The sequence below is a fragment of the Notamacropus eugenii genome, chromosome 6 (genome assembly GCF_028372415.1).
Source record: "Notamacropus eugenii isolate mMacEug1 chromosome 6, mMacEug1.pri_v2, whole genome shotgun sequence".
Classification (NCBI taxonomy): domain Eukaryota; kingdom Metazoa; phylum Chordata; class Mammalia; order Diprotodontia; family Macropodidae; genus Notamacropus; species Notamacropus eugenii.
In genome coordinates this window covers 31,487,730-31,502,037 of record NC_092877.1, presented here as the reverse complement: position 1 = coordinate 31,502,037, position 14,308 = coordinate 31,487,730, and the positions used below count along the sequence as shown (strand labels likewise).

The following is a 14,308-nucleotide window of genomic DNA, read 5'->3' as shown; positions in this document are numbered from 1 at the left end:
GCTTAAGTCTGCATTAAAAAAAAAAAAACAACAAAAAACAACCAAACAAACAACCAAACGACACTTTGGCTGAAGAGACCCTGCTCTGGTATAATATTGGATTTCTATCAGAAGTAGTTTAGAAAGGAAGTGTAGTCCAGGCCCTTCTCCTTCTCTGAATGCCTGCTTCAGTCTAGTATTGTCATCTGGGCTATTTATTTGGTATTTCATTATAAACTGCCACCTTATGCTACCATATAACTTGTCACATGGGTTTTTTTGTCTTTATTAGACTGGAAGCTTTTTTTTTTAAAGACGGAAACCACATCTTTCCATTTTCTTATGTTCCCCTCACTGAGCTCAAGAACGTTTATCAAAGCTGAATTGAAGAATAAAGCCTCAGAATACTGACAGGAAAAGGACTTTAAATTTAGATTTCTAGAAACACCTAACCATTTTCTCTAAGTATACTAGTACTAGGTGGTAAGGAGAAACTTTTCTCCTTCCAAATGGGAAAAACCAGTCACAGGACTTTGGTATTTTCTTGGAAGAAATGCCATATTGAAACACAAATTTACATACACAGTCTTTTGCTAGGGATCTTGAAGCCATCTGCCCATGGTTATGGATTAATCTTTCTGAAACAATGCTTTCACCATGCTCCTACCCTCCCTGAGGACCTTCTACAGCTCACTCACTACCATTCCTGAGGAACATTTGAATGCCTGAAATAACCTAATTCTTCTGTCCCTTACCTAAGGTGATCTGCATATACTTGCATCACACATTTAGTAGTGAGGAAGCCAGGAAATTTTATTTTGAATTTTTTAAAGGTGAACATGGATATAATACTCTATCATGAACATTTTTATTCATCAAGCTAAAGAAACTATTTTTTTTAAGAAAATGAATAATTAGCACCTGAACTTTCTTAAAAATACAAACTCAAACATGAGATACAAAATATTGAATGTATTCTGTAGTGATAATCAGGAATCAACAAAAACAGGTCCATTTTCATGATCTTTGTTCTTAACCAGATAAGAAGCTAATGCATATAGAACAAAACAGATGAAAGCTTTTTTATCTTCCTGTTCCAGAGAATTAGACATTGTTCACGAGGTGCTAGGGATTATATTCCTCAATCAAATCCTCCCGTCCATGATTCATAAATTAACAGATGAGACTAATTCTTCTCCAGACAAAACCATGAATGAGTCAAGGTGTGATGGAGCCACTACTATGCTTAGCTTTCTTTTTTAACCTTTACTGCTTTCTCAAAAAAGCTCTTTCATACGAACAACTAAGATTGCAAAGCCTTAAGTGAAATTGTGAAAGGCCTAGAGCATGGAAAACCAATCTGACTCCTCTAGGAGTCAGACCAAGCCTGATAGCCTTTAGAGCCCAACCTTGAGTTAATACTTACAAACACATTTATTTCTTCCCCATCCTCAACGCACCCCCCCCCAACCCAAAAGAGTCGTTTTTTGATCCCTACAGTAGCTATTGCCCTCTTTCCTACTGCCTTGTGGATAAACTCCTTGAAAAGACTGTCTTCCACTTTCTATCCTTTCACTCTTAAATTTCTGAAGTTTGGCTCCCAGCCTCTTAATTCAAATTGTAACTATCTCCAGAGAAATCACTGATCTTTTAATTGCCAAATATAATGTCCTTTTCTCAGTCCTTATCCTTCTTATATTCTCTGCCTCTTTGGACACAGCTCATCACCCTCTTTCCCTTGATCCTCTCTCCTCTCTAGGTGATACTACTCTCTCCTAGCTCTCCTCCTATCTGAGTGCTCCTTCTCAATCTCCATTGCTGGATCTTCATCCAGGCTGTGTCTGCTAACTGTGCATGTCCTTCAAGGCTCTATCTTGGGTCCTCTTCTCCCTCTGTACCATTTCAGCATCTCCAGTTGTCCTGATCTACATCTGGCTACTGGACCCAGATGCCTCCAGAGGACAGAGTGAGGCTGGTGACTTTGCACAGCCCTCCCTCACTTCATGCCTTGCAAGTCATGACATCATCTTCCTGATGTCATGGTCCTTTTTGAGAACAAAGGACAGACACCAACAACACTATTTCACTTGGTGATCTTATCAGTTCTAAAGGATTCAATGATCATTTTGTGTCAAAGATTCTCAGTCCTAACATCTCTGCTGACCCAAGTCTCTCACCTTCAATCACTTATTAGACAGGATTTCAAATTTTTAAAACATGTCTAAAACAAAACTCATTATCTCTTCCCTCATGCCCTCCCACTTCCCAACTTTTCTTTTATTATTACTACTAAGGGCACCACCCTCCTCCTGGTAACTGAGACTCATAATCTAGGGGTCATTCTCAACTCTTCACCCTCTTCACCCTCCCCCCCTTATATCCAATCTATGGCCCAGTCCTGTCATTTCCACCTTTCCAACATCTCTCACATATCCCTTCTTCTCTCTTCTGATGCTGCCCTCATCACCTCATACCTGAACTATTAGAGTAGCCTGCTTCCTCAAGTCTCTCCCAACTGCAGTCCATGCTCTACTCAGCTGTCAACTGGTTTTTCCTAAAATGTGGGTCTGACCATGTCACCTCCCTATTCAGTAAACTGTAGTGGGTCCCTATCACCTCAAGGATAAAAACTAAAATCTTCTGTTGGGCATTTAAATTCCTTCGTAACATGAAGAGATTTTCTACCTTCCTATCCTATTGCCCCCTTCCATGTTCTCTGCAATCCAATGACACTGTCCTCCTTGCTGTCCCTTGAACAAGACTCTCCATCTCTTGAGTCCAGGAATTTTTGTCGCCTGTGCCTGGAATTCCCTTCCTCATCTCTGCCTCTGGGCTTCCCTGACTTCTTTTAAGCTCCAGCTAAAATGCTAAAATGCTACCTTCTACAGCAAGCTTTTCCTAATCCCTCTTAATTGTGGTGCCTTCCCTGTGGGGATTATTTCCAATTTATCCTACAGATATCGTGTTTGCACATAGTTCTTTGCCTTTTGTTTCCCCCATTAGACCACCTACTTTTTGACAGCAAGGACTATTTTTCTTTGCCATTTGTTGTATCTCTTCAGTGCCTGGCATATCATAATAAGAAGCCCTTAATGAATGCTTATTGACGTGACAACACAGATATATCATAATCTCACTTAAGCTTATAATTCATCCAAGGTCCCTTTAAATGTATCAATGTAGTGATTTCTCATATCATCCCCTGCCAATGGCAAAGCTTAGTGATATTCCCATTGCAGTCACAAGTCACAAATTTTACAAGTTCCCTGTTCAAATGACTGACAATCAGAGTCTAATACTGGGTAGAATGAAACTGTTGTTTCTTGCTCCTCGTTTCTATCAAAGTGATGCTGGGGCAAAGTTATCATAAGTATGAATGGACATTTTCTATTCTTGTCTAGAGAAATTCATAGAGCATTCTTCATTCATGTTTTTCACATTCTTATTAAAAATCGTCTGCTTGAATTGGGGTAGAACCAACATGATGGTTTAGTAGTAGCAAGAACAGTTAAGTTCTCACTGATACCTCCTCCTAAAATCTAAAAAATGCACCAAATCAAATCCTGATTGGGAAATGCAATAAAAAAATCATAGTGGGTCATTTTTTTCCCAGCCTGCATCAGTATCAGGAGATTAGATGGAGAAGTCTGTGGACACTGGGGATGGGGTCTGGACAAGAGCATTAAAGCAAAGGATCCCAGAGGACCCTGCCTTGTTGTTCACTAACCAATTCTAGGTCATTGGTCCTGGCAGACTGAGGAGGGAACCTGAGGAGTGATATTCCACTGGTTTCAAGGGCTTGTGGGTCCTAAGCTCTAGACTGAGCTAGGAACAAGTTCAGGAGCAAACAGTAGGTTTTCTTGGGAGGAGAGTGTCCCTTGAAGGAGCAGAGAAGGTGATTACTGGAAGGAAGGACAAAGGCACTTAAAGGAGCTTCCTTGAATAATTGAATGCCTTCAGATGACCAGGTTTGGTGGATTTAAGGAGTACTTCAAGGCAGCTAAGTGGTGCAATGAATACAATACTGGTCTTGGAGTCAGTAAGACCCAAGTTCAAATCTAGTTCAGACCCACAACTGAAGTATCTGTGTGACCCTGGGCAAGTCACTTAACTTGTCTCTGCTTCAGTTTCCTCATCTATAAACTGTTTTAAGTATCAGTGAGAATAAAGTGAGGTAATACAATTTGTAAAGTGCTTAATAGGTGCCATATAAATGCTAGCTATCATTATTAGCAGCATCATCATTCTCACATAGTATCATGTTATCTGTCTGTGGCCAAATGGAGGGGAGAGCCTTAACTACCCAGAGGAAGGTGCTGCCAGTCAGGTGAAGACTGCACTAAAGGGTTGCAGTGGCATAGCCCATGCCTGGCTTTGGTCCGTGGGCCTCTAGGCACCCGTGGCCATGCCATCCCAGCCCTCTGTTCCCTACCCTCCCACACATGCCCGCACAGCCTACCTAAGTTAAAAGTCAGAATGCCAGCTGAGGTGCTGAAGTATATCAAATAGCAGTTTTTGTAGGCGCAAGAGTTTCCTGTGGAATGGAAGAAACAGCGAGTTACCCAGAGCTCAGCCTCCCCCTTGTTGCATCATCACTCATAGGGCCATCCGTTTGCTCCTCTTTCCCTGGAGGGGGCACTTGGTTCCCACATCACTCGCCTGAGTGCTCCAGGAACACGTGATGCAGTCTACTAAGGTCTTGTGGCAGAAGGGGATAGATAAGGAAGAGAGCTGCTCCCCACTGCCCTGTCCTGTTCATACCTTCAATGTATAGAGTTAAGGACAATTGAGTGCAGGAGGTGAGGGAGTGCCATCCTTTGCGAAGAAAGAAAACACCTGAGAAATAGACTCCAAGCCAGGGTTCTCTGAAAGGCAGAAAACTCTTAACTTTTATCTTCAATGTATCCAATGGAATTTTGAGGCACCTCTCTCTTTCCTACATGGTCCAGAGGAAAAGTAGAAGGAGGAAGGAAGGACCAGTTGGTATGTTTCCTTATGGTAGTAGACACAAAGGAATTGGTCCCAGATCACATCAACATAAATGAAGACAGTTACAAAAGGGAGTAGAGCTAAGAAAGATCAGATTTTAATCATACTAACATTCCAAAGAATACCAAGAATAACACATTTTGTGAGACCTTTAAGACGTCTTGAAATTCTATTCCCTTTCCCATTAAAAAAAAAAATGCTTTCTCCCAATTTCCCCATTGTTATGAAAACATTCTTGAAGAATTCTTAGAAAACTTTGAAGAGTAGGGTAGGTGCTTGTTTTAGGCACAGAAAAGTAGGGAATAATCAAAATGTGTTTTCATTTTTCAGAAATGAGAGAGGAATTTTGATTGGAAGCCCCATATAGTTGTCAAAGTACACCTAGATTTTGCTTCTAGCCTTGTACCTGTATAGTTTGACTGCCTGCACTGTCACTTGGTCTCAAGTCACCCTGCCTAGAATCTTGCTAACATCACCACACCCTTCCTCGTCTTAGACTTGCCTTTTCTCACTACTATCTCCTATATTCCCTTATTGCTTCTTCCCTCCCCTTCTCTTTCTTTCTGGGAGCTGAGAATACTGAGGGTCAGGAGTTATTGTAGGCTATTCCATGGAAATGCTATTTGGGAATCTGGATATCCTCTCTTCCAGATATATGCAGCTGGGTCAGATGTTCTTTGGGTCCTGACCTTGTTGCCCAGTTTCAGGAGTTGGTTGCCCACACCCTTCCCAGGGGCATATCTGGAACTAAAATTGATGTTGGTGCATAATGAACTGAGGTGGGATCCTGAGACTTTCCTATTCCTCAGATGAGCTCACCCCTCCCTCAAATGGATTTACCCTGAGTACCACAATTCCTGGTTATAACTCTTAAGTCACAGAGAGAAACTATAGTTTCTTTTTTGTGCTTTTCTGTGCCTCAGTTTCCTAATTTGTAAAATGAAAGAGTTGGATTAGATGATTTCTAAAGTCCCTTCCAATTCTATAACTGTGACCTCATGGTGTTTAAAGAAGGAGAAGGTGCTAATGGAGCTGACCCAAGACTGAGAAATGGAGGCCAATGGCCTGCATGCACACCACCCTCCTTTCTTCTGTGGTTCTTGGACACTCAAGGACCAGGTGAGTAAGAAAGATGGGGAATCATTTATTCTAGACATATTAAGTGGGAAAAAAATACCTACGTAATAGAATGTGGGTCATTTACCATTTACTATCTGTGCTTCACTTTCTGAGTCTGTAAAATGTGGATCATTCCTGCTTTCCTCCACCTTTCTGAGTCATAGTCAGAAGCTTTACAGACACAAATTCTTATTAATTCAAAATTCATTATTTTCTATACCTTCCCCGGGTGTTACATGGAAGAAAAAGGAAGAATTGTGGTGCATGTATGACCTCTGCCCAATCTGTACAATCCCCAGAAAAGTCACTGACCCATCATCAAGGGAATTAAGATGTTGGCAAAGAATTTCTCAAAGACTGTAGACAGGTATAAGAAGCAGAATATCTTGTTCCTTTCCATTACCTGAAATGGATAAAATAAATCATGCTCAAGGACATTTGGGAACACTAAATCTTTAGTAGTTTTTATCTCAGTTTGCAGAATGTTATGACAAATTCAAAGCTCAAACAGCGTATTAGTGTGTCTGTCTTCTCATAGCCCTATTACCCTTTGCTGTATCCATCTTTTAACATCTTTGCCAATGTGAAAGGTATATGATGACATCTCCAAATTGTTATCATTTTAGTATTAGTCATTTGGAATACTTTTTTCATATAAGGATGTTTGATTGTGATTCCTCTTTGTCAAAGTCTCCTTTGACCACTTATCTACTGGGGAATGAAGCCATTGCCTTCTCTACTTGTGTCCATTTCCTGTGTACTTAGATATCACTTTTTCAGAAATAGTTGATGCAAAGGTTGTTCACACACGCCTCCACCCTCCACCTACGTGGTATTAGGTATAGGCAAGGAGCCATTACATCTTCTCTAAATCTGTGGGGACTGTATATACTCAGTACTTGAACCCAGGGCAGAAAATCACTTATTTAGGAAAGAAGAATCCTCACTTCTAAATGATAGGGAAATATGGATAGATTATTAACTTCCCTCTCCAGTTATGACTATGGATGCCCCCAGAACACCAATTCAGTGACCACTAATTGTAGAATGAATTACTGTTTACTTTTGGGTTTGACTAGATGACTTCGAAGCTCCATTTTAACTCAAAGATTCTGTGATTCTGAGTTGTCCTAAGCTTACTTTTCCAAGATTTTCTGTTCTACTGACTGGAATTTGTTTGGCTCACATCTCCACAAGGAAGTCTTCCCTAGCCTCAGTTGCCTATATGCATCTCTTCCATATCTGACAGAGAGAATCATAAAACCTTAGAGCTGAGATAACTCTTTGTGTAAGAGCAGGGAGGAAAGTGCATGCATCTTTGTATGGTCCAAGTCAAAGTCAGTAAATTCTATGGTGAATATGTCTTTGAAAATTACAATTCCAGGTCCATTGACACTGTCCTAATCTTTTCCTCCTCACATCCTATCTTGCATTGTTGTTTTACTTATTAGTACCATTAATTTCATAACATACTCTTTGCTTTTCATATTCTCTTATTTGCTCTGCCACCATCCTTTAACCACTTTTTCTCCTTTGAAATTGCTTTGTATGTGTACACATGTGTGTGCATTTTCCAGCCAAATTCCCCCTGTAGTTCTGTTTGAATCAAGCTAATATAATTTGATTTATTTCAGTTCAACTCAACATTTACAGATCACCTACCCCATGCAGAGTCCAGTGCTAGGGTGGTGGGGGGAGATATAGTGTTTAGATAAGATGTAGACCCTGCCCTAATTGAGCTCACAGTCCAGAAGGAGCACATTACCCAAAGAGACAAAGGTAATTCAAATTACAAGTTAGACTATTTACATCCTGAGCATACTCATCCTGTGTGGGGGATGCTACCCAGTCATATGTTGGGGGTCAGGGGAATACTAACTAAGACAAAACGTTTTCTACAGAATTGACTATGGGTTTCTAGTTCTTAAAAGAGCAAATTCAGGGCAGCATAATAAATACAGACCCCCACATTAAGCCACAGAGCACTAAACATAGCCTGCTTTTGAAAGGTGACAACAAAGTTTTATTTTTAAAATATTTTTTGAAAAAACAATTTTAAAAAGCACTCAGATTACAGACAGGTAGGTGGCACAGTGGACTAAGGAGGAACCAAGTTCAAATCTGGCCTTACCCACCTAGTAGCTGTATGACCCTAGGCAAGTCACTTAACCCTGATTGCCTAAAAAATTTTAAAAAGCCCTAAAATTGAATTTTATCTGTATTTCCTGGGAGTAAATGGTAGCCTCTCACAGAGCTAAAGAGTAAGCAGTGAACACGGGGTCAAAGGACTTGTGTTCAAATCCTGGCTCGGTCATTTTCTAGCTGACTGACTTTGGGTAAATTACTTAAGCATTGAGGGCTTCAATTCCCTTTTCTGTAACATTTTGGACTAGAGGACCTATGAGGTCCCTGTCATCTGGAATTCTCTGATACTCTGATCCTGTGGTTCCTGGAGGAGGACGGGGTGGAGGAATGAACAGGAGACATCTAACTACTCTGCACACATACCTGGTACTCTGGAAACTGGTCTCCTGCTAAACAAAATATAGAGGGCGTCTTGATACCAGTGGCCAAAGCCAGAAAGAATATAGCCAAAACCATTGAGAACCTAGAGGGAAGAAGGGGACAGAGGTGTTTACTTGGAGCTCCCTCACGAGCACTTCTATGACAGATGGACACAAAGCTTCCCTCACCCCACAGACTTAACAGACACTATCACTGAAGAGTTCTCCACTCAGCAGATGGAGATAGAGAGAGACAAAGGCTGAGATCCTGACTCCTTACTCTCTTTGTTCTCTTAGTGACTGAAGACTTAAGTCTAGAATCTGCTCTCCTAGCTCCCACGGACCTGTGTGGACACGTGTGGCATGAGTGTTTGGGACAAGACGGGAAGGGGCATGACTCACTGAGACTTCTTGGTGTCTTCTGACTTCACTTCTTTGATAATGACAAGGACGTGGCTGAACAATAAGAATATGTTACTCCCGATGAAAGCACTAGAGAAAAAGAGACGCACCAGAACCTTGAGGGACTGAAAAAAGCAGAAGAGGGAGCGCTAGGCGAAGGCGAAGAGAGAGAGCAGGGGAAGGAGAGGAACCGAGAGGAAAAGAGAGAGGGAGAAAAGAGCCGAGCTCAACAAGCCTAAGCTTTGTTCCACTAAAGGTGTAAGTTATCAGGATTATCAGGAAGTTATCACTGTTATCTCCTGGTTGTCTCTTTTTATTAATAGAATTGATAGAAACAGTCTGAGGACAAGAAGCTATTTGACTATTACTCTTTTATATTTAATCTTCCATATTCAATCTGTGGTTGTGACTGCTTTTCCTAATACTGGGATGGGTAAGCTCACCTTTTGCAGCATCACCGAAATCTTAAGGATTCCTTCGGACAACTCCAGTTTACAGATAGGACAGCAGGGGTAACGTACCTTATGTCATTCCCACACGGGTTTTTGTTATTATTCTTACACAAGAGTCTTATGATTTGATAAACTATTTCATTGATGAACTCTGATTTCTGCTACTCCCATCAAGGTGGTTTGGCTACAAGGGAACTAGACCTTTTAATGATCATATTCTTTTCTTTTAGACGGCAACAGAGCAGTGACTTACAGAACAGCGGAATCTCTCTATTGAGGTCATCTAAGCCCCCCCACACCTGCCCGAGAAACCTTTCTAACAAGTGGCCACACTGCCTATGTTTCTGTAATGGGGGTTCACCAATAGTTTGTCTGTGTGTGTGACCCTGGGACTAAGACAGGAAGCTCAACCCCTCTCCTCCCTCAGAAAGAGAGAAAAAGGAGGGGGCATCTTGCCTGTGGGGGTGATGAAGAGAGGGGAGAGAAAGGCAAATGTTGCTGGATCACAAAATATGTGGAGGGGAATAAAGTGTAAGAAGACTGGAAAGGGAGGAAAGGGCTAGGCTGTAAAGGACTTTTTTTAAAGAGGGCTTTACATTTGAATCTGGAGGTAAAAGAGAACCATACAGGGATGACATAGTCACTTTCAGAAGACTACTTTGGTAGCTGAAAGGAGATAGACTGGAGTTAGGGAGAGTTATTAAGGCAGGGAGGCTAAGCAGATTATTATAGTGGCCCAGGTGTGTGACAGTCTGCGTACCAGGGTGTAAACCATGTGAGTAGAGTTAAGGGACCACATACGAGAGTTGTAGTGAAGGCAGAATCAGACCCAGTGACAGACTGGATATATGGGGTGAATCAGAGTAAAGAGTCCAGGACAACACCAAGGTTACAGGGACAACACCAAGGTTACAGAGCTGGGTGGTTGAGAGGATGGCCATGCCCTCAACACTTAATAGGAAGGTTTAGAAGTAGAGAGAATTTGGGGGAAATAAGAATGACTTCTGTTTTGGACATGCTGGATTAGCAATGCTTAAAGACATCCAGTTTGAGATGTCCAAGAAGATGTCCAAAATGTCCATGATGTGAGAGTAGAGGTCAGGAGACATGTTGAGAAAGTCATACCTCCAAGAAGGGAGAGGTGAGGCCCTCCATAGGCCATGCTAGGGGTGGGATTGACAACTATACCTAGTGGAGAGTAATAGTAAAGAAAAAAAGTGATTATAGGCTGAGAGTGATGGGGCAGTGAGATCAGAGTGATGAGATTCCAAACAGTTTACACCCTGGTACAGACTCATTGCCTCACACCTGGACCATTGTAATAGCCTCCTGCTTGGTCTTCCCATGTTAACAGCTCTGCCTAACTCCAATCCATCCTTGGCTGAGCAGCCAAATCTTCCTAAAGTGACCAGGTCACCTCCTTACTTGATGACAGATGCAGTTATTCCCTCACAAACCACATGAGGTCAGTGTTGTCCTACACACCCAACACTTGGCTTGTAATTGCTATTAACTAACGATGAGTGGTCTTGCTTGTCATTTCCCCATTATGCGTCTCATTCCCCTCATTTGTGAAATGAGGAGGTTAGACTCAGTGACCTCAAAGGACCCTTCTGACTATAAATTTATGATCTACAGTATCTTGGTCTTGGCTCCCCTTGGTCCAACCGAAAGCCCTGTATCTTCCTGGTAGACTCGTCTTCCTACCTCGCCATCCTTCTGTATGGCTGTAGTTACCCTCTCCTAGCTTCTGTCCTGCTCTCGGTTCTCTTTTGATTGGGAATCCTGGGTCAACTGGCAGATCAAGGCTTTCTCGTCAGTAAGTATTCTTGGTTTACGCACACACTCACACACAGTCTTGAGGATACACACAGAAACAGGTACATGAAGATGTACACAAGTTCATAGATACCTGTAGAATCCCTTACAGAAACTTAAAATAAAGGCATAAAGACAAACTCACATAGGGACTTACGCAACATGAACATGACACAGAAGTTTACATACCCACACAAAGAATTAAACATGTGTATACACAGAAAGCCTAGTGGAAAGAGGAAACATCTTCATGTCATTGATTCCTTAGCACATTAATAGTAGCTGTTTCAATAAAAATTTCCTCAATTTCATCACCCTTTGTCACCCTGAGAATCATATAAGCATAGACTCAAACACAAGAAAGCTGTCTGTGTGGGCACACGTATGGGGTCACAAACATACACATATGCAGAATACACTAAAAAGACTTACCCACAGAAGCATACACAACCACATAGAGACTTTCAAATGGACAAATCCAGATTCACAGACACATGAAGATGCAATTTCAGACCTGAATAGTCACAACAAACCTTAAATATGTATGGCCCTTTATACTTCACTTAGTGCTTTCTCTCTCTCTCTCTCTCACACACACGCACACATGTACATGCATGCACATTAGCTACTGTTTAATCCTTATGACAATGTGAGGCAGGGAACACAGAGAGACTAAATATTAAAATCCATATGGACACTGCTAAAAATCCTATGCAAAGTCTTCCTTTTTAGCTTAGTTTTTGATCTTTTCCTAAGAGGCCCTCACCTATTTTGGGAAGAGAAGACAATATTTTCCTTACTTGAATTTTCCAAGCCAGGAGTCTGTGATGGTGGCACCAACAAAGGTCAGGATGATCACAAGGCCTGTGAACACTTGATGCAGGTAAATTTCATTGTTGTTGAAGTAAATGAACTTGGAAAGAAAATATAAAACGAGGAAACCTGGGGAGAAAAAGAGAGGAAGTCTGAGGCAGTTTCACAATCCCAGTAATGGAGCTGAGTAGAGGTAGGAAAGAATGCCAGTGAGAGATAGCCTAAAGGATTGATGCAAAATCAGAAAGTTCTTGGAGGGTACTGGGGGTGTAGGGTCTCTTTGTCCGTGGAGTCGGTATGTACGTAAGGCCAAAAAACCCACACAGCCTGGGGTAAAAGTGGACATATATGAAGGACTCTGACCCTTTTCTAGATATATTAAGATAATATCATTTCACTGTCTTTAGCCAAAGTCCTTGGTCTCACTTGAATGAATGACCTTGAATGTAAGGTGAATTTTAGTATAAATACAGTGGATTTTAGTGCATGAACTGAATTTTTGTTATTTCTCAGCGTTCAATTTCCCAACATCCATAGCCATAACAATCTCGGGTTCCCAGATATTAGATAAGAGTTCCCACTGTTATGATTCAAAACATCTCCACCATGCTGACACATCATTATATAATGATAAATAATATAGACATCTACTGCAGTTGTGCAGCAAGATACAGGGATGGGGTGATGTGAACTTGTGAGACTATTGCTGGCAGTATGCCTTCTTTGTCTATTGGCCAACAAACAGGTGATCATTAGATAGCGAATGGGGAATCCTTAGGGTTGAATGCACAAATACTGTGTGTACCTTGATCAGCCCCCATCAAGGCTTGGGAGGAATCTGTGTTTGCCTCAACTGGCCCCCATTGAGGCTTGAAGGGATTTAGGGAAAGCACAAGATGCACATGTCTTGATCAACCCCATAGAGATGTAGGGGTAGTTGCTCGCCTTCTTGCCAGCCCCTGCCAAAAGGGTGATCAGGTAATGCTGTGGGAGTCTGTCCTCTCATTATCAGCAACCCCTTCTGAGAAAACTAGACTAGAATAAAGTAGATTAATAATCTTACTTATTAACCCCTTCTTAATGTCTTTCCTGTCTGACCCAGTCAAGAGTGAACCTGTACTAGCAGCCCTCCTAATCAGTCTTCCATTTAAAAACCCAATCAACTTCAAGGGGAGACTGGGATTTTCAGAAACTAAGATCAGGGAGAGGAAATGTCCTTTTGATAATCAAAGAAAGTGTTCCTTAGCTTTTGTTGAACCTAGAGCCCATCTTGGCTTTTCAGGAAGGCTTCCTTTCCATGGGTGTACCTTACAACATTAACTTTCCTATGTAGCTGTTGGGTGAAAACCCTAAAACTGAATTTTGAAATTCTTGTTTGATCTCACCCCACTTTTGCTTCATACTACTCTAAAACTGTAATTAATAATGTTTCTGGCAGGGGGATTTTTGCAGCAGAATGCTTCTCTGTCCCTTGAAATTCCTCACTAAGCTGAGATGCTTGGATTTTAGATAATTAGTGAATTTGTCTTAGCACCCCTCTCCTACCAATCTCCATGCCTCCCCATGAAGAATACAAGCTAACTCACAGACTTCCTTCCTTCCTTCTCCCCTGCTGTGGAGAACCTGTTGAAACTTTCTGCTCACATATGTGAGGGTATGTGTGTGTGTAGGGGGTAGTAGTTGAAAGTAGGCTGCCTTCTGGCTGGGGCATGACTCTAGGTTAAGACCTCCCCCCAGGATTCAAAGGCTCTGCCCAAAACACCTTCCTCACTTTTCTTCAGCCCTAGGAGGAAAAAGGGCTGAGGGGAACCAACTGTGGGAGAAGAGAAATGGACTTTAGCTGAATCAGGAGAAGGAAGTGGTGTAAGTTAAGTCAAGCCAACAAACATTTATGAAGTGCTTACTATGAGCCCAGCACTATCCTAAGCACTGGGGACACAAAGAAAGGCCAAGTACAATCTCTGTTCTCATGGGGAGACAATAATTAGGAAATACAGTAGATGAAGGGCACAACTCAAAAAAGATATGGATAAGGTAGGTGGCGAATCAAGTAGGAAAAGATAGAGTAATTGAAGGTTAATTGATGGAATGGAGTGGAGTGGTGGGTGGGGCAAATTAGCGAAACAGACAGAGGTTGGCACAAGCTTGAAGGAGAGATAGGTATGGTTTGTGGCACTGTTGACCAAAAGGGAAAAAAAAATGTAAGTGGAGGATGAGATAGTCATTGGCTGT

General features: G+C 41.7%; 1 protein-coding gene across 5 annotated transcripts in view; it reads right to left on the bottom strand.

Annotated features, from left to right (window-relative positions):
• The window catches only part of LOC140510634 (solute carrier family 15 member 2-like), a 61,469-nt gene that overhangs the window by 36,429 nt on the left and 10,732 nt on the right, over positions 1-14,308 (bottom strand). For 2 of the 5 annotated variants that reach the window (XM_072619361.1, XM_072619363.1), the window contains 5 exons: positions 12,064-12,205; positions 8,994-9,083; positions 8,596-8,695; positions 6,400-6,490; positions 4,439-4,513 (listed from right to left, as the gene is read on the bottom strand). In XM_072619361.1, coding sequence (XP_072475462.1) covers positions 4,439-4,513; positions 6,400-6,490; positions 8,596-8,695; positions 8,994-9,083; positions 12,064-12,205 — 498 coding nt within the window. Of the gene's footprint in view, positions 1-4,438; positions 4,514-6,399; positions 6,491-8,595; positions 8,696-8,993; positions 9,084-11,695; positions 11,778-12,029; positions 12,206-14,308 lie in introns of all 5 variants that reach the window. The other 3 variants (XM_072619365.1, XM_072619366.1, XM_072619364.1) reach the window with 3 other exon arrangements.